The sequence below is a fragment of the Ornithorhynchus anatinus genome, chromosome 7, assembly GCF_004115215.2.
Source record: "Ornithorhynchus anatinus isolate Pmale09 chromosome 7, mOrnAna1.pri.v4, whole genome shotgun sequence".
NCBI classification, from domain to species: Eukaryota; Metazoa; Chordata; class Mammalia; order Monotremata; family Ornithorhynchidae; genus Ornithorhynchus; species Ornithorhynchus anatinus.
In genome coordinates this window covers 27023265-27050871 of record NC_041734.1, presented here as the reverse complement: position 1 = coordinate 27050871, position 27607 = coordinate 27023265, and the positions used below count along the sequence as shown (strand labels likewise).

General features: G+C 43.4%; 1 protein-coding gene across 5 annotated transcripts in view; it reads left to right on the top strand.

Annotated features, from left to right (window-relative positions):
- Positions 1–24214, top strand: part of ERBB4 (erb-b2 receptor tyrosine kinase 4) — a 1160668-nt gene extending 1136454 nt beyond the window's left edge. For 3 of the 5 annotated variants that reach the window (XM_029069455.2, XM_029069453.2, XM_029069452.2), the window contains 3 exons: positions 19047–19094; positions 19833–20130; positions 23533–24214. In XM_029069455.2, the coding sequence (XP_028925288.1) occupies positions 19047–19094; positions 19833–20130; positions 23533–23978 (792 nt within the window). In that variant the 3' untranslated portion in view covers positions 23979–24214. The remainder of the gene's footprint in view (positions 1–19046; positions 19095–19832; positions 20131–23532) is intronic. The other 2 variants (XM_029069454.2, XM_029069456.2) reach the window with 1 other exon arrangement.
- The last annotated feature ends 3393 nt before the right edge of the window (positions 24215–27607 follow it).

The following is a 27607-nucleotide window of genomic DNA, read 5'->3' as shown; positions in this document are numbered from 1 at the left end:
TGTCTGCTGGGTGGTCTTGGGCCAGTTGCTTGACTTCCCTCTGCCTTGGTTTCTTCATCTGTAAAATGGGGATAAAATTCATGTTCTTCCCCCTACTTAGACTGTGAGACCTGAGAGAGACAGGGATAATCTCCACTCTATCTTGTATCTCTCCCAGCATTTAGTATGTCTCATAGAGCATGCCTCATAGTAACCACTTAAAAGATACCACAATCATTATGATGCTGCTGCTGCTCTTGTCTGGAGCATCTAAATGCAATGGGAAAGATGCAAATAGAAAGTGTCCCAGGAGGAATACATAAAAGCCTGGTACTCTGAAAGACAAACTCTGAAGGTATTTTTAGCTGCAAACATTGAAATAATAGATCTTGAGCCTTTTTATTATGCTCCATTGTGTGTTGTTTTCTCAAGGAGTAGATGTAGATTTGAGTACTTTTGTCTGTTTCCTTTTTGGTCTGAGAATCAAAATAGCAATATTGGTACTACCCCATAACCAAGAAACAGCATAATTATGTAATCAGAAAGCAGCCTATATACCCACAGAATGATTACTTTAAAAAGGAGGGTTTGCTTCACCTGCAGTGGGGCTTGTCAGATATTTCTCAATATCCCCTTTCTTGAACAATACACTCCATCATGCTGAAACACATTTAGATGGCTGTGGGGAGGAGGCAGTGGCGTACAGTTTTCTCACCGCATCAGTGATCACCCATCTAGAGCCAATGCTCTCTCAGAACTACAGCTTTACTTAGCTTGAGGGAAGGCCAGTATCAAGGATCACTTCATTCATTTTTGGCAATCGTTTTCCTCATGGCCTTGGTAACAGAGTGCCAGGTGAGTCCGCAGGCTCTGGAAAGATGATGGTTCCCTCTGGTCAATTCACATTAGTGGAGAAAATCCAAAGTGTACAAAGACATCAGGAGAAGGGAGAGAACTACAAATTCTGCTTAGATTTAAAATGATAATGAATTTCTCCTGGTATTCTGGATGGTTCCTTTTTATTGTTATTGGCACAAGTTTCCCAGTTCTGCTGTAAATCATTGGAAATTCTCATCAAGATGCCTATTCTATACTGTAAGAGACCAAGGAAACTCAATTATGTATTTCTTTACCCTTTACATAATAGAACTGGTAGATTATCATCAACTTTCTATTCATATTTTAGGAGGGTTTTTTTTTTTAATTCATCTTTGTCTACCACTACTCTCAATCCGCCCAGCAGGGTGTGAATGCTTGCCAAGGCTGTGGAGAGATGCATTCTATCTCATTCTCAATAAGGGTTGATGGCTTTTTGCGAGACTCAGAATATCCTTTGATTAGCATATGGAACAGAATGGGGAAGACAGTTCTGGTTGACGGGGGGTGAAGGGCAGGGGGTGTAGGCTTCCTTTCAATTTTCCTTTGAGCCATTCTACAGTCCTGCCATCATAATCACAAACAGCTTGGGTGTTAGTTCTCCTCTTTCCCTACCTGCCCAAGCAAAAGGTTCCTCTTTAAAGTTCAAAATTCTCATGGGGCACTGTCAAACCAAAGCCATACCAGAATATGGTTTTTAATCAAGAACTGCTGATAACAGAAGAGGGACCAGAGCATCTCTGACTCTTGGGGCAAGGGAAAGTGGCTCTTTCCCTGACTATGGCCAAAGATGGGGTCTAGGTAAATCCTGAGAGGGGAGGGAGAAGGGGGGGGGGGCATGGCTCACTGAACTGCCAAGCAGTAGCCCAAGAAGCAAGTTAGAAGGAAAGAAACTAATTAGCAAAAGGGAAAAAAAAAGATGTGTGTTTATATCTTTTGAAGGTGGGAGGAAACAGCTGCATTTATTTCTGTCAAGCATTTATATGTGACCTATCTTTAATTGAATGGTGTGATTATTAAGGATTAATACAGAATCCAATATTTATTGAGGCCACTTTTATCCCTTCTAGGAGCAGGCTGGAGAAGCACGGTTTGTTAGCTGGTATAGAGTTTATTCCCTCCTGCAAGTTCAAATTCTTATACGGTTGCCTGCTTCTCTCTTTGCCTACCAAAATGTGACAACCACATTAAAGAAAACAGAGGCAACTTTAATCGAAATAGCTTCTACCATAGACTTGGCCATGCTTCCTTGGCCATTCATTCAGTGCTATTTATTGAGCAGTTACTGTGTGCAGAGCACTGTAATATGTGCTTGGGAGAGCACAATACAACAATAAACAGACACATTTCCAGCCCACAACAAGTTTACAATCTAGGGGGACTGTCCCAATGGAAAGAGCTTGGGCCCAGGAGTCAGAGGTCCTGGGTTCTAATTCTGATTCTGCCAATTGCTTGCTGTGTGACCTCGAGCAAGTCACTTAACTTCTCTGTACTGTGATTTCCTCATTTTCAAAATGGGGATTAATTACCTGTTCTCCCACCTACTTAGACTGTGAGCCCAATGTGGGACAAGGACTGTGTCCAACCTGATTAAGCTGTATCTAACCCAGCACTTAGAACTGTGCTTGACACATATTAAATGTTTAATATATACCACTATTATTATGTTTTTCTCTCATTTGGGATGAGAAGAAGAAAAGGAGATGGTGCAGATGGTGGGACAATTTACTACTTCCTATATGACAAAAATTTCCATCACGTAATTCCCCAGACTACTTGTCTCCCATTCTCCCAAGCTCCCAAACTTGCCTCATCCCTGTAACAACCCCAGTTTGCCCAGGGGGAATAATCTTCATGAGGGACAAGATAGTCACTGTCATTAAGTGCTCAACAGTGTCTTCCAAAAGCTTGACATCTGAGACCCTAAGCAAGTGTGTCTCCTTAACAGCTCATTCCTGATGGGTGGGATCCAAGCAAGGCTATTCACCTAAGTAAGAGACTGTGGTGGAATGTGGCTGGTTGCAAATAATGCCGGCCTGGAAATTCTCTTACTCAGCCAGGCTCCACACAGAGGACACACCCACCCAGGCCTACTGTCCTCAGTTTCTCTTTGCACCCACATCACTCTCTAAAACTGTCCCACTTTGGATCATAGCCTATGGCTAGAATAAAAACTCTATATAATTTGCAGCCTAGTCCTATTTCATGCAGCAATCCAAGCTGTCCATTTGTTTCCCCCTAAGTGGTAAACTAATTGTGGGCAGGGAACTTGTCTCCCAACTCATTGGAAAGAGCCCGGGCTTGGGAGTCAGAGGTCGTGGGTTCGAATCCCCACTCTGCGACTTGTCAGCTGTGTGACTGTGGGCAAGTCACTTACCTTCTCTGTGCCTCAGTTACCTCATCTGTAAAATGGGGATTAAGACTGGGAGCTTCACATGGGACAACCTGATTACCCTGTAGCTACTCCAGCACTTAGAACAGTGCTCTGCACATAGTAAGTGCTTAAATACCAACAAATACCAATGTTACTTATACTATAGTGCTTTGAACACAGTAAGCACTCAGTAACTAGCACAAATGGATTGATTCCTGTTGAAAGTGGCTAAATGGGCACTTGTGAAAAACAATCGGAAATTTTGTCCACCAAGTATTTTAAGTCTTGCATCTGCCTCTTGAGGGACTGACCTAGTAGGTCATTTGGATTCCTTTGTTCTAATTCTGTCATGTGAATCATATTTTCCAGCCCTACAAACACTGAGGAAAGAGTACTGGGACAGGAAAATTACCCAGTATTTTGGGGGTAAGACCACAAAGCAGATCCCAACAATCCTGGATCTGGGCCTGAAATTCCATTGGACTTTCATGTATTTGTTAAATGCTTACTATCTAGCAGATACTGTGCTAACTTCGGGGGTAGATACAAGGTTGTCAGGCTGGACACAGTCCCTGCCTCACATGGGGCTCACTGTCTTAATCCCCATTTTTCAGATGAGGTAACTGAAGCATGAAGAAGTTAAGGCCAAGGTCATACAGCAGGCAAGTGCGGAGCAGGGATTAGAACCTAGATAATTTTGACTCCCAGGCCCGTGCTCTATCCACTAGGCCAAGCTGCTTTTCATCCCTAAAGCCAGATCTTGACAAAGTATTCCCTTTGGATGGGTCAATAGTGACCCCCAAAAGAATTCTCACTGCTGCCAGCCCAAGTTGACTAGTACTGCAGAGTAGAGAGTCTCTCTGGGTGTTTCAGTATGTTTTGCTTCAGTTAGGTCTGTTTTGCCAGGGTCACATATAATGTTTTTCCTATTTCCAAAGAAAGATGCTGGCAGTTTCTAAATATTCTAATAGTCTGTGCATTTGCAAAAATATGTCATTATTCTTGATTTTCTGTCCCATATTTATTTCCTTAAACTTAAGTGCCCACTGGGAACTTATTAAACTGTTAATAAGAGAAAGAATTATTAAAGATGACATGATTTTAGTTCAGCCCATTCAACCATGTTTGACTGTCCATAAGTAATAGCACAAGGATTCAAATCACTAGTCTTTATTGCAGAAAGGCAGGACTAACAAACAATATAGGCAGACATTATTTGTACAATTTCCCCTTGCCTTCTGACTTTCAGCAAAATCATATTTTCAGTGTTTTTATTTTAAGGCACATGGGAAAAACTACTCACTATCTGGACAACAGGTAGCTCTTGGGGAAACCACATTTTCTCTGGAGGTGCTATCTTTAATTTGAAATTCATTTTGACTCAGATCTGCTGCAAATACCAACCCGTTCCTCAGAAATGTAGCTAATGTTTGTGCTGGGCTGATGGGACATCCATGTGTTGTTTGTTCTATCAGAGCTGAGCAGGAATATCCACAGTATGCCGTTCTGATCGGCTCACAGGAACCATCTGTCTGAACTCCAGGAAGACGGGAGAAAATCCTTTTACTCCCAGCAACAGCTGGGCAACCTGATAGCTTGGGGAAGGAGTGGGGTGAATTAGCTAGTATTATCCACTCACTTTCCATCAGCAATATGCCCTGTATAGACTAGCATTTAAGGGCAGAATCGAAAACACACCATTTCAGCAGAGAGGGGATGGAAAGGGAAATTAATATCTGGAAAGATTAGCTGCATCACCTTTAATTCTGTAGGGTTGAATCGACCTTGCTGAAACTTTGGAAAACATTAGCTCCCCACAGGATCACCTCCAGACAATTGGCTTCCTTGAGGAGAGGAAAAATTGGTCCCCTCCTCACCCCACCTCCATTCTCCTTGCTATCATATGTAACGTTTTGTGAAAGAGTGTTTTTCTAATGTCCATGCAGCCACTTTATCCTAAAATCCCACACATTCCAATTGGGAGACCAAGACTTACTCCCTTCTAAAGGATTCCTTTTGTTGCATTTTCCTCTCTTTAAAGGGAAGGGATCTTTGGGAGAGGAAGGACAGCTGCCATCTCTGTGAGGAATCGCATGGCTGCCCTTGCTGCATGGAGCCTGAGGTGGCTGCTTAACCACTTAAAGCCGTTCCTGGTTCCCCATCCACAGATATTTTCTCCATCTTATAAAACCTATATATCTCTCATTACCTCAAGTAGTCCCTCTTTCCCTAAGGAAAGCATATACCCTAACATATTAGGTTCTTTCAAAATAATAAAATTATGATAATTATTATATAGAGAGTGATATCATGGTATAATGTACTCAGTCTGGTTTCCCCATCCTTAATGAAAATCTGTTAATTAAAAGTCCTATGGAATTTCTCTGCCATTGGAAACATACTAGTTTCCAAATGCAGTCCAGAGGCCTTAGTTCAGTTTCACTAGCATTCAAATTTGTTTTAAAATTTCTTTAGAGGAAAACAATTGTCAGGAGCAAACACATTTAATCATTTTCCTAGTTGAGTGATTGTGTAGTTCCCTGTACAACCTTAGGTCCTAAGGTCCCTCTTAGACTGTGAGCCCCACGTAGGCTCAGAGAATTCATTCATTCAATAGTATTTATTGAGCGCTTACTATGTGCAGAGCACTGTACTAAGCGCTTGGGATGAACAAGTCGGCAACAGATAGAGACAGTCCCTGCCGTTTGACGGGCTTACAGTCTAATCGGGGGAGACGGACAGACAAGAACGATGGCACTAAACAGCGTCAAGGGGAAGAACATCTCGTAAAAACAATGGCAACTAAATAGAATCAAGGCGATGTACAATTCATTAACAAAATAAATAGGGTAACGAAAATATATACAGTTGAGCGGACGGGTACAGTGCTGTGGGGATGGGAAGGGAGAGGTGGAGGAGCAGAGGGAAAAGGGGAAAATGAGGCTTTAGCTGCGGAGAGGTAAAGGGGGGATGGCAGAGGGAGTAGAGGGGGAAGAGGAGCTCAGTCTGGGAAGGCCTCTTGGAGGAGGTGATTTTTAAGTAAGGTTTTGAAGAGGGAAAGAGAATCAGTTTGGCGGAGGTGAGGAGGGAGGGCGTTCCAGGACCGCGGGAGGACGTGACCCAGGGGTCGACGGCGGGATAGGCGAGACCGAGGGACGGCGAGGAGGTGGGCGGCAGAGGAGCGGAGCGTGCGGGGTGGGCGGTAGAAAGAGAGAAGGGAGGAGAGGTAGGAAGGGGCAAGGTGATGGAGAGCCTTGAAGCCTAGAGTGAGGAGTTTTTGTTTGGAGCGGAGGTCGATAGGCAACCACTGGAGTTGTTTAAGAAGGGGAGTGACATGCCCAGATCGTTTCTGCAGGAAGATGAGCCGGGCAGCGGAGTGAAGAATAGACCGGAGCGGGGCGAGAGAGGAGGAAGGGAGGTCAGAGAGAAGGCTGACACAGTAGTCTAGCCGGGATATAACGAGAGCCCGTAATAGTAAGGTAGCCGTTTGGGTGGAGAGGAAAGGGCGGATCTTGGCGATATTGTAGAGGTGAAACCGGCAGGTCTTGGTAACGGATAGGATGTGTGGGGTGAACGAGAGGGACGAGTCAAGGATGACACCGAGATTGCGGGCCTGTGGGACGGGAAGGATGGTCGTGCCATCCACGGTGATGGAGAAGTCTGGGAGCGGACCGGGCTTGGGAGGGAAGATGAGGAGCTCAGTCTTGCTCATGTTGAGTTTTAGGTGGCGGGCAGACATCCAGGTGGAGACGTCCCGGAGGCAGGAGGAGATGCGAGCCTGAAGGGAGGGGGAGAGGACAGGGGCGGAGATGTAGATCTGTGTGTCATCTGCGTAGAGATGGTAGTCAAAGCCGTGAGAGCGAATGAGTTCACCGAGGGAGTGAGTGTAAATGGAGAACAGAAGAGGGCCAAGAACTGACCCTTGAGGAACTCCAACAGTTAAAGGATGGGAGGGGGAGGAGGCTCCAGCGTAGGAGACCGAGAATGATCGGCCAGAGAGGTAAGAGGAGAACCAGGAGAGGACAGAGTCCGTGAAGCCAAGGTGAGATAAGGTACGGAGGAGGAGGGGATGGTCGACACTGTCAAAGCCAAGTGGCAAGAGCACAGGCTTGGGAGTTAGAGGTCATGGATTCTAATCCTAGCTATGTCACTTGTCTGCTGTGTGACCTTGGGCAAGTCAGTTCACTTCTCTGCCCCTCAGTTACCTCATCTGTAAAATGGGGATTAAGAATGTAAGCCCCATGTGGGACAGGGATTGTGTCCAACCTGATTACCTTGTATCGGTCCCAGTGCTTAGAACAGTCCTTGGCACATAGTAAACACTTACCAAATACCACAATTATTATCATTATTACTTTCTCTGTGCCTCAATTACCCCATCTGTAGAATGGGGATTAAATTCTACTCCCTCCTATTTAGTCTGTGAGCCCATTCTGTCCAACCTGATTAGCTTGTATCTATCCCAGCATTTAAAAGAGGACTTGATGCATGGTAAGCACTTAATGAGTATCATAATATACATATATATATGCAAATATATATACTGAGAGAGAGAGAGAGGAATCTCAAGTGCTCTCTACTGCAGACCTCCTTTACCAAAGAGATTTGGAAAAATCTAGTGAAAATATTGGCTATAGCTGCTCAGCAGGGAGCAACACATATATATTACTCTCCAAAATCATGAGAAAAAAAGAATGTGAAGCATCACACATTGTCTCTGAATCTATTCTGTGTCTGGAGCTCCTGAAGCTGGATATTATCAGTCAAGGAGTTGGGTGGTGTTGAAGGATGATACCTTTTACACTGGGCATGAGCAGATTGGCCTTTATAGGTTTCATATGTTTACAATTTTGGGGGTTAAATGTTTTGCTAGTACTATCTTCCCAAACCCTCTGTTCTAGATGACCTCTCTGCCCTTCATTGCTGGGCCCTGGATGGGACATTTGGTCTGCTTCCGTGGCCTCTTGCCGGTTTTCATTTTAACCATGCCTTTGAGGTTATACATCACAGTAGCTTTTAAATGTTTCTCTGCGCTCTTCACCTGCATTCTGCTCACCATGCAGCAGGCAATTGGAGTTCCTGCTGGCCATAATTTTCCTCACAGCTGGGAAATGTTGAGCATTAATTTGATGCTGGTATGCATGTTGAGGCCCATGAATTCACTCTATTCTACTCATATCACACAAAAATTCTAATTGATATGAAATACTTGAAAATAATAATCATAATTAGCCTTTTCAACATGGTATTAAGCACTGGAGTAGATACATTATGTGCAGATTAGAAACAGTACCTGTCCCACTCAGGGATCACAGTCTACATTAGTGGGGAGAACTGGTTTTAATCCCCCTTTTACAGATGAGGAAACTGAGGAACAGAGAAGTTAAGTGATTTGCCCACAGTCACCCAGCAGGCAAAAGGCTGAGCCGAGGTCAAAACCCAGAACCTAAAGTTCCCAGGCCTGTGCTCTTTCTATAGACCGAGATGCTGTATTTCACAGGGACAAAATGTCTGCATTAATCATGTATGAGTCCCATGATTAGCCCAGGTCTCATACTAATGTATAGAAAGTTGGGGCTTAAAAATCACACTATCAATCGATGGTATTTATTGAGGATGTACTATGTACAGAGCACTGTACTAAATGCTTAGAAGAGTACAAATACAACAGAGTTGGTAGACACTTTTCCTACCCCCAACAAGCTTACAGTCCAGAGGTCTTTAGCGTGAAGCCAGACAATAGACAGGCTAATGAATAAAGAAAGTGACACATTTTTCTTCATACAGTAAGAACTTTCTGCATTGACTATAGTGAGGCTCTATTTCTATTCAACTTGAACCTTACTTTCACTCTAGTACTGTTTGACCAATGGGCAGATTTCACTAATCCAGCAGATTTTCACCTGTACACGTCTAGAATCTGTCCATGAGAAACAGTACAGTAGAAGTGGGAATTGAAAATTCAGAATCCAATAGCACTTCCTTCCCCTTGGAGCTTGGTGACGTTGTATTTTTCCTCTACCCACACACCTGGAAGTGGGTGGCAGAGCAGCAAGTGTGGATTTAGGTGTGAATCTGGGACATTGGGACCTAAGGCAGCCCCCCCCCCATTACCCATTTTGGGATCACAAAAGCCTCTAATCAATCAGTTAGTCAATCATATTTATTAAGTGCTTATTGTGTGCAGAGCACTGTACTAAGCACTTACGAGAAAAATGGGGATTAAGACTGTGAGCCCCACGTGAGACAACCTGACTACCTTCAATCTACCCCAGTAATAATAATTATAATTATTATTACACTGTAACAGTGTAACAGACACATTCCCTCCCTACAACACGGTTACAGTCTAGAGGGGGAAACAGTCATTAATATAAATAAATGAATTATGGATAATTATGTAAGTGCTGTGGGTCTGGGAGGGGAGATGAATAAAGGGAGCAAGTCAGGGAGATGCAGAAGGGAGTGGAAGAAAAGGAAAAGATGGCTCAGTCAGGGAAGGCCTCTTGGAGGAGGTGTGCCTTCAATAAGATTTTGAAGTGGGGGAGAGTAATTGTCTGTAGGATATGAAGAGGGAGGGCATTCCACCCCACACATCCTATCCGTTACCAAGACCTGCCGGTTTCACCTTTACAATATCGCCAAGATCCGCCCTTTCCTCTCCACCCAAACGGCTACCTTACCACTACGGGCTCTCGTTATATCCCGGCTAGACTACTGTGACAGCCTTCTCTCTGACCTCCCTTCCTCCTCTCTTGCCCCGCTCCAGTCTATTCTTCACTCCGCTGCCCGGCTCATCTTCCTGCAGAAACGATCTGGGCATGTCACTCCCCTTCTTAAACACCTCCAGTGGTTGCCTATCAACCTCCGCTCCAAACAAAAACTCCTCACTCTAGGCTTCAAGGCTCTACATCACCTTGCCCCTTCCTACCTCTCCTCCCTTCTCTCTTTCTACCGCCCAGCCCGCACGCTCCGCTCCTCTGCCGCCCACCTCCTCACCGTCCCTCGGTCTCGCCTATCCTGCCGTCGACCCCTGGGCCACGTCCTCCCGCTGCCCTGGAACGCCCTCCCTCCTCACCTCTGCCAAACTGATTCTCTTCCCCTCTTCAAAACCCTACTTAAAACTCACCTCCTCCAAGAGGCCTTCCCAGACTGAGCTCCTCTTCTCCCTCTACTGCCTCTACCACCCCCCCTTTACCTCTCCGCAGCTAAACCCTCTTTTCCCCCTTTCCCTCTGCTCCTCCACCTCTCCCTTCCCATCCCCACAGCACTGTACTCGTCCGCTCAACTGTATATATTTCCATTACCCTATTTATTTTGTTAATGAATTGTACATTGCCTTGATTCTATTTAGTTGCCATTGTTTTTACGAGATGTTCTTCCCCTTGACTCTATTTATTGCCATTGTTCTCGTCTGTCCGTCTCCCCCGATTAGACTGTAAGCCCGTCAAATGGCAGGGACTCTATCTGTTTCCGACTTGTTCATTCCAAGCGCTTAGTACAGTGCTCTGCACATAGTAAGTGCTCAATAAATACTAAATACTATTGAATTGATGTGAACGAGAGGTCAGAGGTGAGGTAGATGAGATCTGGGTGAACTGAGAAGATTAGCATTAGAGGAGCAAAGTGTGTGGGCTGGATTGTAGTAGGAGGTAGTGACATGAGTTAGAAGGGAGGAAGGTGATGGAGTGCTTTAAAGCTGATGGTGAGAAGTTTTTGTTTGATGCGGAGGTGGATGGGCAACCACAGAATTTCTTGAGGTGTGGGGAAACGTTGGCTGAATGTTTTTGTAGAAAAATGATCTAGGCAGCAGAGTGAATTATGGACTGGAGTGGGGAGAGAGAGGAAGCTTGGAGAACAGCAAGGAGGCTGATACAGTAATCAGTATCAGTAATCAGTAACTAGTATTGCTATAGCTCACCTCCACCAGGAGGACTTCCCAGACTGATCCCTCCCTTTCCCTCTGCTCCTCCTTCCCTCTCCATTGCCCCTACTCCCTTCCTCTGCTCTACGTCCTTCCCCTCCCCGCAGCACTTGTGTATATTTGTACATATTTATTACTCTATTTTATTAATGATGAGTTTATATCTATGATTTTATTTATCTCTTTTGATGGTATTGATCCTACTTGTTTTGTTTTGTTGTCTGTCTCCCCCTTCTAGACTGTGAGCCCGTTGTTGGGTAGGGATTGTCTCTATCTGTTGGCGAATTGTACTTTCCAAGTGCTAAGTATAGTTCTCTGCACACAGTAAGTGCTCAATAAATACCACTGAATGAATAATAGTAATATTAATAATTAATAATAGTAGTAATGTGAATAGACTAATAGAACTTAGTAAGTGCTTACTGTAAGCAAAGCATGAGGGTTTCTCAGAATGCTTGAAATTCAAAAGGTTATTAAGGAAGGCTTTCGGACACTGTCACCCTTGAAGAGATTGGTATAGGCATGGAGTGTTAGAGGTGGATCCCAAAGCCTCTGTCTTGAACTGTGTCTCAAGTTGGGAAGCCAACCCACTTCCACCTCATGCAGCAAAATGGGCTTCTGGCTTCTGTCTCCCTGGCCAGGGGCACTGAGAGTTTATTATTATTGTGGTATTAAGGACTTATTATGTGTCAAACACTGTTCTAAGTATTGGGGTTAGTACAAGACATTCAAGTTGGACACAGTCCCTGTCCCACATGGGAGTCAAGTTCACAAAGCAGACTGGCCTAGTAGAAAGAGCCTGGGCCTGGAGGTCAGAGGATCTGGGATGTATTCCCAGTTCTGTCACTCCTCTGCTGAGTGATTTTGGGCAAATCATTGCACTTCACTGTGCCTCAGTTCCCTCAGCTGTAAAAGGGCAATTCAAAAACTCTTCTCCCTCCTACTAAGACTGTGGGTCCAATGTGGGACCCGATTACCTGATCTACCACAGGATTTAATACAGTCCTTGGCACATAGTAAATGCTTAATGAATACCACAGCTATTAATTTTGTTCCTGTGATGTGGAGTGAGATGCTATAGAACCTCTAGGCGCTACAGGTGCCTCATCATTTTTTGTTTTACACCAGCAGTTTCTTATTCATAAGGGGTCAGATTTTCTTTCTGGCTTTGAAAGTATCAAGGAAATCAAAGAATCAACTGCCCACTTGAGACAATTCTTATAGAAATCTACTATCAACACACTTAGTAAGTAAAGGAATATTGTGCATATGAAAAGACATCTGGAAGACATTTAGTCTGATGATTGTTACTTGCTGTGGTCATCACAATATATATGTGAAAACTGGTGAACTGTATGAACTATATATAGTTGCCCTTTGTATCCAAATAAGTTTCCACTGAAGATGAGGTTTATCTTCTGACTGTGGTTGTGGCTGAAAAACATAATGTAGATCCCACAGTCCTAGTCATTATGTGCACACAAAAAGGCTGTCCTTATTTGTGTTGTTATAATAATATTACTACTACTAATAATAATGGTATTGGGAGAAGCAGCATGGCCCAGTGGCAAGAGTGCGGCCTTGGGTGTCAGAGGTGATGGGTTCTAATTCTGGCTCCGTCATTTGTCTGCTATGTGACCTTGAGCAAGTCACTTAACTTCTTTGTGCCTCAGTTACCTCATCAGTAAAATGGGGATTGAGACTGTGTGCCCCATGTGGGATAATCTGATTACCTTGTATCTACCCCCAGCACTTAGAACAGTCCTTGGCACATAGTAAGTGCTTAAAAATATAATAATAATTATTGTTATTATTAATAATAAGCATTTATTATGTGTCAAACACTGTTGTAAGTGCTGGGGTAAAAACAAGATAATCTGGTAGGACACAGTCCCTGACCCAAATGGGGTTCACAGTCTAAATAAGAGAGAGAATAGGTAACAAATCCCCATTTTATAGTTGAGGAAACTGACACACAGAGAAGTTGTGACTTACAAGCAGGCAAGTGGCAGAGCCAGAATTAGAACCCTGACTCTGATACCTGGGCTCTTTCCACAGGAGGGGCTCCTGAGCTCTTGGACTCTGGGCTGCTTGATGTTTGCTCCACTTGGAGATTTCTGCTCTACTACTTCCTAGCCTTTGGATTCTTACAAAGTTTTTGCTCCAGAAGAGCCACTCTTTCCTGATAGCCCTATACCCTGTGGGTCAGTTCTTTTTAAGTTTTCAGTTTTCAGTTGGGATGCAACTCTGCCTATGGCTTTGTTTTAGCATATTCTTGAAATGTTTTCTCTGCCCTCCTTGCATTTCAGTTGACCAATTTCAGCTCTCCACAGAGTAGTTGTTTTATTACCCTCATGTCGTTCATTTTCCTCAGGTCCCATCCAGCATAGCTGCACTGCAGTGGACTTAGCTTTGTTTGAAGGAGACTATGTTCCAGAACTTCATCATTTGAGGTTATGAACCATGAGGCAAACAAGTAAAATTTGATATTTTTTTTCAGTGCTTGATCAGAAAGCCAAAATTCATTTTGGTCTATACACAAATTCTGCCCCATTGACGCAAGCTTAAAAGACCAAAGTTTATAGAATAAATATATCCAATATAATTTTAAAAGCTAAGTTATCAATGATTTTTCGTTGTTTTCATGCATCATATTTGATATTGGCATGAACCAAAGAAGTTTATGGCAATAAAGAGTAAAGAGCATTAAGATTATTTTAATCAGAAAAGGTAGTCTTAGTATTTAGTTTAAATATTAAATTCATTTTATGAATGAAAGCTCAATTAGTATGGGATAAAACCTAACTTGATTTAATATTCCATTGGCTCCCAAAAACCCAGAGTCTCAAGTGAGGTGACAGAGGCAATCAAAATAACAAAAGCTGCAAAAATGCCTATTCTATTTTAAACTTCCTTTTTTTTGTTTTTTGTTTTTCCAAATACGTGACGAGAAATACCCTCTCACTTAATGAATTTTCAATCCTCCTTAAGGAGGAAAGTCATCATGGTTGACTTAGAAAAAATTCAAATGAAAAGTCAAAGGTAGATTTGGTCTTTCTAAAATTCAATAGTATTTATTGAGCACTTACTATGTGCAGAGCACTGTACTAGTGCTTGAAATGTACAAAATGGCAACAGATAGAGACAGTCCCTGCCCACTGAGGGGCTTACAATCTCTGATTTGAGCTGCTCATTCCCTTCCAAAATCTCCTAAGGTTCCCCAGGCTGTCCCTTATGGGACAAAACACTCTGAACAATCAACTTAAAGGCTTAGCACCATGGAACAGACTGTCTTTGTGCAACCTCTCAGCAACAGATCCTGCTTTGCCCACTAATACCTTGAAGTACTGGGGACCAGTGGGTATAAAATGTGGACGTGTCACGTTGGGTATTGCAATGTGGTTGAATGGAACGGAGTGAGGAGTCCACGACATATCTGCCGAAGAATTGTCTCACCCTTCCTGAGCAAAAGAAACAAACACAGAAAAGAAACAGTTTGCCTGGTGGAAAGAGCAAAGTCTTGGGAGTCAGAGGATCTGAGTTCTAATCTTGGTTCTGCCAGAAGCCTATTTTGTGACCCTGGGCAAGTTGCTTAACTTCTCTGGGCCTCAGTTTACTCCACTATGAAATGGGGATTTTCCCTGTTGTCCCTCCTACCTAGACTGTGAACTCCATGTGGGATTGGGAATATGTCTGACCTAATTACCCTGTATCTACTTCAGTACCTAGTACAGTGCTTGGCACTTGGTAAGCACTTTAATATGACAATACCAATGTATTATCGGTACTGGTAGTGGTATTATTAAGAAATAATGACATAATTCAAAAGACAAGAAATAGTTCCCCTACCCTCTTATCCTCCCTCGGCCTGGATCTAGGCCTGCTTCCAAAAATGATCCCCAGGGCCCTTTAGTCATTTTATTTGCTCTTTACAGTCACACACTCATTGACAAATTTTTCTGCCACTGACATCTTTTTTGATAATGAAGGACAACTGAATACATAGTATGAAATTTCATATACTGTTGTTTCATAGAAATGTTGTGAATGAGTAAATATGCCCACAATTTTATTCAATAGTCAGTTATTTATTACATCACCTGATGGGCAAATATCCATCGATGGAATAAATAACTATTTGAGTTAACTTCATGTCTGAATGGAAGATCAGCAAAGAAAATGATTTTGAAAGTATTAACATGAATTTGAAGATGTAGTCATCGTTCCTTTATAGGTTTTGGAATATATATTAAATAATAATTTCACTTACTACTTGTCTGCTGCATGACCTTGGGCAAGTCACTTAACTTCTCTATGCCTCAATTACCTCATCTGTAAAGTGGGGATTAAGACTGTGAGCCCCACGTGGCACAACCTGATAACCTTGTATTTACCCCAGTGCTTAGAACTGTGCTCGGCACATAGTAAGCGCTTAACAAATATTATTATTATTATTATTATATGTCGAGCACTGTATTAAGATAAGTGCTAAGATAATTTAAGCAGATCCGACACAGGCCATGTCCCTCAAGAGGTTCATAGACTGAGTACAAGGAAGAACAGCTTTTTAATCCCCATTCTATAAATAAGGAAACTGGGGCATAGAGAATTTAAGTAACTTGCCCAACATGACAGAGCAGGAAAGAGGTTTAGAGTAGATTAGAGCAGGATTAGAACCCAGGTGTGCTGTTTCCCAGGCCAGGGCTCTTTCCCCTAGGCCATGCTAACTCTTGGGTACCTTGTAACACCTCTGTTCTTGGACTGAGATCCCTTCACTGGCTATTTCAAAAGATGCCCCATCTTAGGCTTGGGTGGGTGGCAGAAACCCAAGTCTGTCTTCTGAGAACACTCTAAGGGGTTCAAATTCACGCCTTCCTGTTCTGTCCACCCTACCAACCTCAGCTTTTCATGCAGCTTTACCTGCAAGCCATCATCATCTCCAATATTCAAAGTTGAGCTCTTGGAAATGAGAAAAGAAACGGACTTGTTAAAAGTTAAAAATGGTGAACACGAGTAAAATCTGGCTTGGCTCAACAGCACAAAAAGTTATTTTCAAAGCCTATAAATGATGACATGGTAATTAACATGTAATTTAAATCGATTTAAAACAACAATTAGATCCAATTTCCAGCCCAGCTAATTGGTCCCGCAGATGTTCCCTAACCGCTGATGCGCCCTTGTGTGAGGAGGCGGGAGGGGCTCTCAGCGAGGCAAGGCGAATGGAAAGCAGGCCAAGTGTTACGAGAGAGAAAGGGATACGTTCCACAGTGGCAACGGAAGAGTCCTCACTTAGCATTCTAGTGGTATGTGGAGATCAGGAAAAAGCAGGAAGAGGAGCCCCACTCCACCTTGTTATTCGGCAGGATGCACTGATGTGAATTTGTGGGATGCTGTTGGGAAGTCTGCCTTACTTGACTCGTAATCCCCTTCTAACAAAGGCACCCTCTTCTGGTGTCTCACTTCAAGCTTATTTGTTAAGGTTCTGTCATTTTGATCCCCATGACTATATGAATGTCATGACAAGCCAAGATCATTCAAGAGAAAGTCCCTTCCTGTCACCTGGTGGTCACCAATGACCTCTGTTCTCCCCAGCTCACAACCTCCGCATCTAAGAGGCAAGATTTGTTCTTTCCTTTGCCCTTAAGAGCCCCTGAAAAGTTGAATATGATTTGCTAATGGAGGGGTTGGATTCTGAACCATAAATTTCATATCAGGTCACTAACTTCCTTTCACTTAACAGGTTCCCCCTCTTCCAAGCCACTGTCCTTCCCCTAAACAGTGCAGTGACTATTGGCTTCCGATATGGCTGTGCTCAGACCATCTTAATATCATCCGAGAAGAGTGAATCTGTTTATTCTTTTACCAAAATGAGGTTGATTTTCCCATATTTTAGGGTGTTAAAAGATTTTGTGGGGTAAAAGTGCAGTAAACTAGAAAGTTCTGGTGAATGTAATAATCATTATTACATGCTTCCTATGGGGCGAGTCTTGTTATTCTATCCTCTTCTACTCATTATAGACATATTGGGTCAGCCTGTCTCCCTCATTCCTTGAGAGCAGGGACTGTTGTATCTTTTTTTCGGTTGTGCTTCTTAAGTGCTTCACCCAGATCACTGCCCCCAGTTGGCACTTCAATTAATGTGACTAATTCATTGATTGAAGGGAAGTTGCCTTTATTGTTTGAGACATACTATTGGTTTAGGCTTAACTAGTAATCCTCTAGTCATCTAGAAGTTTTCCCTGCATCTCATTTTTTAATGGTATTTGTAAAGCACTTAACTCTGTGCCAGGCACTATTCTAAGTGCTGAGGCAGATAGAAAATATCAGGTTGGACACAGTCCCTGCCCCACATGGGGCTCATAATCTTAATTCTCATTTTACAGATGAGGAAACTGAGGCCCAGAGAAGTGAAGTGACTCACCCAAGGTCACAGCAGAAAAACAGCATGATTTAGGGGATAGTGGATGGACCTGAGGGTTGGAAGGACCTGGGTTCTAATCCTGGCTCCGCCACTTGTCTTCTTTGTGACCTTGGACAAATCACTTAACTTCTCTGTTCCGCAGTTTCCTCAACTGTAAAATGGGAATGAAGACTGTGAGCCCTATGTGGGACAGGGACTGTGTCCAACCTGGTTATCTTGTATCTACCCTGGCACTTGGAACAGTGCCTGGCACATAGTAAGTGCTTAACAAATACCACAATTATTATTATTAAGTGGCAGAGCTGGGAGAAGAACCCCTAAGTGCAAATATAATCTAATAGTCTCACATCCAGAAGGGGGCATTGAGCTTCAGCCCTGAGATCCAGGACCGAGAACTTGTGTAAAGGAATTGATTCCAGTTCTACAGGACTGCACCTCAAGGTTCTGCAATGAGCGAGTAGCCAAATTCAGGTATACCTGGGATTAGAACCCAGGTCTTCTGATTCCCAGAGCAGTTTTTTTTTAACCACTGGATTAAAGTCAAGGCTTACATATAAATAATCTATAACATGAGAAGGATCAGGTTTTACAGGTCCACTGATAAATATAAACAAAGTGTAGATTATTTTCAGAAAAATTAGCAGACAATATTAATATTATAACTAAACAAATGGGGGAGTTCTTTAGGATGATGACAATATTAATGATGGCATTTGTTAAGCACTGTTCTAAGCACTGAGGTAGATGCTAGATAATTAGTTTGGACACAAATCTCTGTCCTACATGGAGCTCACAGCCTAAGTAGGAGAGAGATAAGATTGTGAGTCCCCATTTTACAGATGAGAAAACTGAGGCTCAGAGAAGTTAAATGACTTACCCAAGATCACACAGCAGGCAAGTGGTGGAGGCAGAATTAGAACCCAGGTGTCCTGGCTCCCACATTTGTGTTCTTTACATTAGGCCATGCTGCTGCCCTTAAATTGGATAAACACATTTGCGGTATGCTGAAGAGAGCCAGGGAAGCCACAAAAAAACAATGAAATCAAACTCACATTCTCATTCAGAAACCTGGCTTTTTTCTTGGAACAGAATAACTTTAGCTGAGTTTCTTGCTCTTGATGACTTCACTGGTGCAGAAAGGAAACCTTTTCCAGATCAATGGGTTGTTTCAGTGGTCTCTTGCTTCTTTTTCAAAACAGACGAGAGAGTGATCACGATCCTGTGTTTCATCAGTAAATAGTAAACAACCATGGCTACTTTTCAGGAGTTGAATCAAACATGTTTCATTGTTTGAGTAAACACAAGGCAAACCAGTTGTCCAAAAGAGAGTGGGTTGTTTTCTACCCAGATAGCAAACTTCACTGTTGTGCATTTCCCCATTTCCATTGGTTCATACAACTCATGGGTATTTTTGTTTTTTCCATTCATGCTACCTCTTATTATATCCATCATTCCATTTTTTTTCCTATTAGAGTGAAATTGGACACAGCCCTCCTCCTGCCTACACCCCTATGTCAGGAGTAAGTATTTCACAATCAACCTTCATCTTTTCTTGTTTTTGGTCCTTCGCCCTGTTGTGTCTCTCTTCCTTCTTTCCCATAAAATTCCCAGTTTTCCCCCCACTGCCAACAGTGAATGAGACTGAACATACCATAGTCCAGTTCCCATTACTGGTGCCTGTTCCCCTGGGTTATCCAGAGTTCTGTGATCCATACATCACCAAAGACTTAGCAGTTGATTTTGGAAGTTATCAACTTGTTTGGGGGTAACCGAGCGCCTTCAAGTTTGCATGGTTCCTGATCCTCTCTGGTTAATCAAGTCTGCCCCATCAAATTCTGAGTTGGTTAAAAATCAGAAAAAATAGTGGAAATACAGCTAGAAGGAAAATTTTACCCTAAGATTCTATCAACCGAGGGATTCAGTTATTAATGACAATTAACTACTGAAGTCACTTCAACTTCAATCCACACTCCAGATCAGTAATCCATTCTGCAGTAGGAAAGTTTTTTGCTTGAAGAATCATATTATGGGGATAATCCTAAATGGAGGGCTATCTTTCATGGCTATTTACATGGGAACCAGCGTGGAGGGAAATTTACTTTTCAGGTACTCTGATTCAGTATCCCACCCCTATAAAAGTCCTGAAATTCCAATGACCTCTTCTGAAGGAAGAATTCCGATTCTTGCTCTTGGTGAGGATGTTCGTGTAGCTGATTTGGGGGGTGATCACTCAGTATGTCTGTCCCCCTCTTTTGCAGAACCAGTTTGTGTATCGAGATGGAGGCTTTGGAGCAGAGCAAGGAGTGTCTATGCCATACAGAGCTACCACCTGCATTCTTCCGGAAGCTCCGGCCACCCAGGGAGCTGCGGCCGAGATCTGTGAGGATCCCTGTTGCAACGGCACTCTGCGCAAACCAGTGGCTCCTGCCACCCAAGATGACAGCAGCACCCAGAGATACAGCGCAGACCCCACGGTGTTTGTGGCAGAACGGGCCCCCAGGGGAGAGTTAGATGAAGATGGGTACATGACTCCGATGCGGGACAAAGTGAAATCAGGTAAAATGGGTCAGTCGTTCTGTCATATTTATTGAGTGCTAACTATGTACAGAGCACTGTACAAAGTGCTTGGGAGGTTATAGTACAATAATAAATATACATAAGCTCTGCCCACAGTGAGCTTACGGTCTAGAGGGGGAGACAGACATTAATATAAATAAAATACATTACAGACATGTACATAAATTCTGTGGGGATGAATAAAGGGAGCAAGTCACGGTGACACAGAAGGGAGTGGGAAAAGAGGAGAGGAGCGCTTAGTCAGGGAAGGCCTCTTGGAGGAGATAACAAAGACATTCAGGCGTAGAGAAACCTGCCTTGGCAGAAGTGGGATTCGAACCCATGCCTCTCGGGGGACTGGAGCCCAAATCTAGCTCCTTAGGCTGCTCAGCCACGCTACCTGTAATGGGCATCTTGGAAAATGTGTTGACGGAGCTAGCTGCCCTTACAGCATTTGGGATCAATCCAGCATTTGGTCTTCCAAAGTGAATGGAAGTAGTTTAAAGAGGGAAATAAACTAGGCCAGGCCTCCCAGAGTTACTGATCAGCCAACCAAGCAATTGTATTTATTGACCGCTTACTGTTTGCAGAACATTTTACCAAGCACTTATGAAAGTACAGTACACCATGTTACTGGCCCACAATGAGCTTACAGTCTAGAGGAGGAGCAAGCAACCAATTAGCAGCATGGCCTAATAGATAGAGGATGGTCCTGGGAATCAGAAGGACCTGGGTTCTAATCCTGGCTCTGTCACTTGTCTGCTATAGGACCTTGGGCAAGTCACTTAACTTCTCTGTGCTTCAGTAACCTCATCTGTAAAATGTGGGACATGGACTATGTCCAACCTGGTTTCCTTGTAGCTACCCCAGTGTTTAGAATAGTGCCTGGCACATAATAAGTGCTTGACAAATGCCATTAAAAAAATTAATAGTTTTTATTGAGTGCTTTCTTTGTGCCAAGAATTGTACTAAATGCTTGGGACAGTACAATTCAATAGAGTAGGTAGGCCCAATCCCTGCCCTTAAAGAGTTTACAGTCTATAAGTAGCATATAATCTAACACTTGGCTTTGTTTAGTGTGAGAATAAGGAGCAGGGATAAATCCCGGTGTGCCTCCAGGATTTAGAACCTTTATCTTTACAATTCTGATCCTGGTGTATTGATTTGGGCTCTGAGTAGAACCAAAACTCCAGCTGCCCCCTTCATTCCTGTGGATTGGCCTCAGAGAACCTACACAAAGGGGAAACATAGACCTCAGAGTTAAGGAGATATGAGTTCTAATCCAAGCCCCGCTCTGTATTCTAGGTGGCTCAATTAGTCTCTCTCGATCTCAGTTCCTTCACCTATAAAATGGAGTGAAAAGACCTGTCTCAGTAACTCTCAGACTGTGAGTCCCTTGTGGGACCAGAACTCTGACTGTTACAATTATCCTGTGCTTACTCCAGTGCCCAACATGCTGTGTGATGTATAGGAAACACTTAATAAATACCATTTCAAATAAAATCACCTATCAGAAATGTTGGTATCCAGGGGCCCTGGGTTGTGTGCTCTCTTTCCCTTAAACCTTAACCACCCTGCTTCTTGGTAGGGTGGGCTGCCATACCTAAGATAACCACATGGCCTGATTACATTTCAATTCCACATTGAAATATCCACCACTACCCTCCATGACCCACAAAGAGGAACCTCCAGAAGGGAGATTTATTCTTATTCTCCCTCCTACTTAGACTGTGAGCCCTGGGTGAGACAGGGACTGTGTCCAAGCTGATAACCTGTATTTGCTCCCAGCATTTAGTACAGGGCTTAACAGATATCACAATAATTTTATAATAACAATAATAATTGTTATTAACATCATCTCCATGTCTGGCACAAAGAAAAAATGTAATGAGTTTGGTGTTCTTTTGGGGAAGCAGTAGGGAGTATTGGATAGCGCATGGGCCTGGGAGTCAGAAGGTCATGAGTTCTAATTCTGGCCCTGTTGCGTGCCTGCTGTGTGACCTGGGCAAGGCACTTTACTTCTCTCTGCCTTAATTATCTCATCTGTAAAATGGGGTTTGAGACTGTGAGCCCCACATGGAACACAGATTGGGTCCAACCCGACTAGCCTGTGTCTACCCCAGCATTTTGTAGTGCCTGGCACATAGAAAGCGCTTAACAAATACCGTTATTATTATGTTATTATTAAAATGAAATCATCACATTTTTCTCAATTTTACTAAAACCAGTTTTAAATGACTAATCTCTACTAGGTATGAAATATGTCCCTCATCTCATAGTAACCCTCTGTTTTCCTTCTATAATTGGTCTAAGTGCTATTTGCAGTTGTTCTGTAACTCTAGAAATCATATTGCCAAGCCTGGCTGCACTAATTATTTACTTAGCATTGTGCTGCCCATTACTCCGACAGGTTCAATATTCATCGGTTGGTTTTCCAAAGGGAATAGAGGGAGACCGCATGATATTGCCTACTGAATCCAGGGCCAAAGTGATAATGTGAGCTAGTGGGCAGGGACTGGCTCTGTTAAAATGTTATATTGAACTCTCCCAAGCTTTTATTACAGGGCTCTGCATGCAGTAAGCGCTCACTAAATACAGTTGAGATTGATAACATGCCCATCCACTTGGTGCTTCTGGGCAACACCTTAAGAGTCCCTTAACTGTTCTAAGGCTCCTTTGCCTGATCTTTTCCTCAGTGACAGCCTTTCAGATATGGAAAATGTCTTGGGGAATTGACTCCTGTCCAATAATGATCTCCGGCCTACAAAGATCTTACCTTTAGCCTGAAAGTGCCTTCTATATACTGCGAGCTCCTTGTGGGTAGGGAGCATGCCTACCAACTGTGGTGTACTGTGCTCTCCCAAGCATTTAATACAGTGCTCTGCACTCATTCACGGTTCAGTAAATACCATTGATTGATAAGAATCTGCCCTCTTTGCATCTAAATGTCACTTTTTCTGAGACTGAGTCTGGGAATAATGATAAACTGTGAATGTATAGACATTCCCATCAATTTTTATTGCCTTTTCTGGAGTCCTCTGCCACTATAGACTGGTCTTCATTTCATCTTTCTTTTAATTATTGAGCTTTCCAAAGCTGAAGAGTAGGAACAGAAAGTATCTCAAAAAAGCCATTTACAAGTGGGCTGGAAAGACACACTCCAAGGACCTACGCCTTAGCAGGGACCTTGTCTCAATTGGCATCCTGGGGGACTGGGAAATATAGCTTAGCCCCCTCTTCAGTTCCCTGATGGTACAACTCATAAGTCAGGAATGGTGGGATAATCCATGGACTCTCCAAATTAGGGCTCAATATTGTGAACCTTGATTAATATCTTGCACTGCCTCAGCTCAAGACAGTCCTTGTCCAGAGCTGACCAACTCTTTCTTTTTTTTACTTTAGATTACCTGAACCCCGTGGAAGAGAATCCTTTTGTCTCCCGGAGAAAGAACGGAGAGCTCCAGGCCTTGGACAACCCCGAGTATCACAACACCCCCAACGAGCAAGCCAAGGCAGAGGATGAGTACGTGAATGAGCCACTGTACCTCAACACCTTCGCCAACACCTTAGGGAACCCAGAGTACCTGAAAAGCAACGGGCTGTCCGTCTCGGAGAAAGCCAAGAAAGCCTTCGACAACCCCGATTACTGGAACCACAGCCTGCCGCCTCGGAGCACGCTCCAGCACCCAGACTACCTGCAGGAATACAGCACAAAGTACTTTTACAAGCAGAACGGGCGCATCCGACCCACCGTGGCAGAGAATCCAGAGTACCTTGCGGAGTTCTCCCTGAAGCCAGGCACCATGCTGCCTCCTCCTCCCTACAGACACCGAAACACTGTGGTGTAGGCCCAGCGGTGCCACGCCAAGTGGCGAGATCTTCTCCTCCCACCCCTCTTCCTTTCTTTCTCCCTCCTGTAGCCTCCTCCCCCAGCTCCACCTCTCACATGAAGATGTCCCGATGGAGAACATCCAAGATGCCATGGAAGTCATGCGTGTGTGGTCCTCATTTGGGACTGAGAAAATGAGAAAGGAAGAGAGAGAAAGGAAGGAAGGAAGGAAGGAAGGAAGGAAGGAAGGAAGGAAGGAAGGAAGGAAGGAAGGAAGGAAGGAAGGAAGGAAGGAAGGAAGGAAGGAAGGAAGGAAGGAAGGAAGGAAGGAAGGAAGGAAGGAAGGAAGGAAGGAAGGAAGGAAGGAAGGAAGGAAGGAAGGAAGGAAGGAAGGAAGGAAGGAAGGAAGGAAGGAAGGAAGGAAGGAAGGAAGGAAGGAAGGAAGGGCTCCACTGGCATTTCTCTCTTTCTCCGGATGGGGGCCGGTACAAGCAGGGCTAGTCAGCGAAGGGCCAGCAAATGCCAGTGTTGACCACTGTCAAAACGGTTCTTGAATTTTAAACTCCAGTGCTGTCGGAAAATCCTAAGATGCCTGCTTCTAGCAGCAGGAACTGATGAGGGCCTATTCAGCATTCCTGAAAATCATAATGCAGTTTCCATTAGGGAAGGGACAATTTTTATATCACATCTGATAGTATAATAATTGAGACTGAGAATCCAATTACTTTCTGTAACAATTTCTATCCTGCAACTGAAAATGACTAACCTGGCTTTCATAACTGCTTGAAACTCCATCAGGACTCTGAGAAATAACTAGGATGTGACTTTTGTCTCTGGCCAAGTCCCTCACCTTAGTCCTTCTGATTGCTTTGGTTTGCTCTTCTCATTGCAGATACCTGACATCAAAGCTTTTCGCTATTGTATGTGTCAATTACCCAGGCATTCTAAATGACAAGTACTTTTAGGTCATCAAAAAGGCTCCCACCTCAGAGGTGCGGTTTTTGGAAATTTAAAGGGAGGGTAAGACAAATATTTCTAAATACAGAGCCTAGCTTGAACATTTTATTGACAGGGAGTATGGAGTACACACACACACACACACACACTTACTTACACACCCCCTTCCCACCCCAGGGAATTTACAGTTGAAAGGCAATAGGCAACACTGAGCTGAGAAGAAATCTGAGGACATCATCATGTGTGGGAATCTAGGATTTCCGGAGAGATCCCACTAAAAAATATTTTAAAATAGAAGACACTGGATCAGGCAGGCATCTTTGGCCGATGCCAGAAATGTAGTTTGCACTTAAGTTATAATTTTATTTGTTCTTGTTATGAACTCTGTTCTGGATTTTGAATGAAGCAATATGGAAGTGACCAGCAAATTCAAATCCTTTCAGTACTATTTTTAAAACATAACAATGAAGGAAGACTGTGGAAATGCCAAAACGAAACCAATCAAGTCTTTGGAACAGCTCCAAAAGGCTGTGAGAGGGACAGCACATGCTGATGCCTATGGCAATGTAGACTGCAACGGCAGGAAGTTCAGCCTTACCATGGGAGGTGATTTGGAGGTGCGGAGTTGGGTGAGCTCGATCTGGAAAGAAAGTCTGCCCACACTCTTCCCCTCCCCCCATCTTCTGTGCACAAGCAAGATGGAACAAGAACAGACTTGCCCGGCTGCCAGGTACCAAGGTCAAAAACTGTAAATAAACACAGGATTTTCCCATGTACTTTTCCTTTCATTCATAGCTTTTAGTCTGATGAAACCCTCTTGTTTAAATTCCACCGCACCTTCAAGCTGGAAATTTCCCATTCATTGGATCCTTGTAAACTGGGTTGAGGTCGTGTGGGTCTGAGGAGCCCAACCCCAAATGATGGGGGTTGAAACAGGATTCTCTCAGGCAAAGAAGTGTGAAGTGATGAAATCACTTTTATCAAGACAGAAATTTAGACAAAGGGCACTTGTCAGTACTGGGCAGTTGTTCCATTTGCATGGGAAATGGGATTAAAAAGCTATAACTTCGTGATGGACTACCAGGAGAGTTAAGGCTGGACAACCAAGCTCAACAGATGTGGGACTCATCTATTCGTGCCAAGTCGGTGGATTTGGGTGAACAAAAGAGTACCATATTGGAACTTTGCTCTTGGAAGCCTCCAGCAGCTCTGTGGTGTGCAAGAGGAAATCAGGGAATTCCTCAGCCAATCAGAACATGGTAATGAATGGGAACTATTCACCTGACAGGGTCCTAAGGCCCCGAATTGCCAACTATGTTGGCCTAAGGGAAGAAATGTCCATATAGCAAGTTCAGAAGATTCAGGATTTAGAGATGGAGGTCAAGTAATCGCCACACCAAGTCATCAACCTCCAAACTGGGGTCCCCTTCCCATAGGGCAGTCCTAGCTAAGCCATACCTGAATTCTTGAATTTGGGATGGGGAAATGGTGGGGAGAAAGAGGATTGTTCTGAGGTGGGGAGGGGTCCAAACTCCTGAATAATTAGCTGGCAAAGAAGTAAGGGGCATTAAAGAGGGACTTATGAGGGCAAAAGCTTTGTTCAAGTTGGGCTGGAATCACCCCATGGCCTGCCCTTCTGAAGAACAACTTTGAGTTAGGCAAGAATTCCAAGTTCCATCCCCAAAGAAATGGCAAGACCTTTTCCTTCAGAATCCCCAGAGTCCCTTGAGAGCCTCAGGGACCATGGATTCCCTGGTTTACACCACAAGATGGGTCAGAAATGCAATTGTAGCCCATATTGAACACAGGTTTTAGAGGCTGGAAGGATTTTCCCAACCAACAGCATACTAATAATTTTGACTTTTTCTAAAGCAATTAAACCCAGAGTATTACCTGCGGGGCAGTTTCTTGAAGAAAAACCATGCCAATCTTTTCTTGTTTAAGGTGACAAGTGAGAGAGACCTGGTCTACAGTTAGACTATCCCTTCCTCTTTGACTATAAGTCCTATGAGAGACAGGGATTGTGTACAACTTGATTACCTTGAATCTACTCCAGTTCTTGGCACTGTGCTTGGCACATAGTACGCATTTAAAAATATATCATTAAGAAAAAAATAACTAGGGATCTTTCATTCCCCACACCAACTGCAAAGAAGTCATTTGGGGACAGAGGATAATATCCAATAAATAATACAACCCAGAGCCTAATTTTTTCAATAGAACTCCCCAGCAATCATTTTTTGGGTTAGTCACCTTAAGTCATTTTAAAGTCTTCTTGGCAAAGCTACCTGGGAAATGGAGTGCTGGGAAGGAAATGGAAATGCTTTTTTGTGTTAGTGAAACTTGATTTCCATCCAGTAGGTGGAAAGGAAAAACTGTAAAGGGATTCTCCCTATGTGGCCAGACATTTTGGTTTCCATTTTTGCCAATGACACTATTTACCACTATATCCTACAAGCCAGTCAATAAACTTGGAGCAGCCAAAGACAAATTCTAGCTGCAGTGAACTTATTAAATCCATAAACATTTTTTGTAGATTAATCTAAGAAAATCACTTTTCAAAATATGAATAAGGAATCTTTGGATACGAGAGGTCATTGACAAAGTAACAGGCCAGCTAGACTATGACCCTAAATGCATCAAATATTGTGAAGAGGGGCTTTTTACAGTGAGAGTTATTTTGTCTCTTCC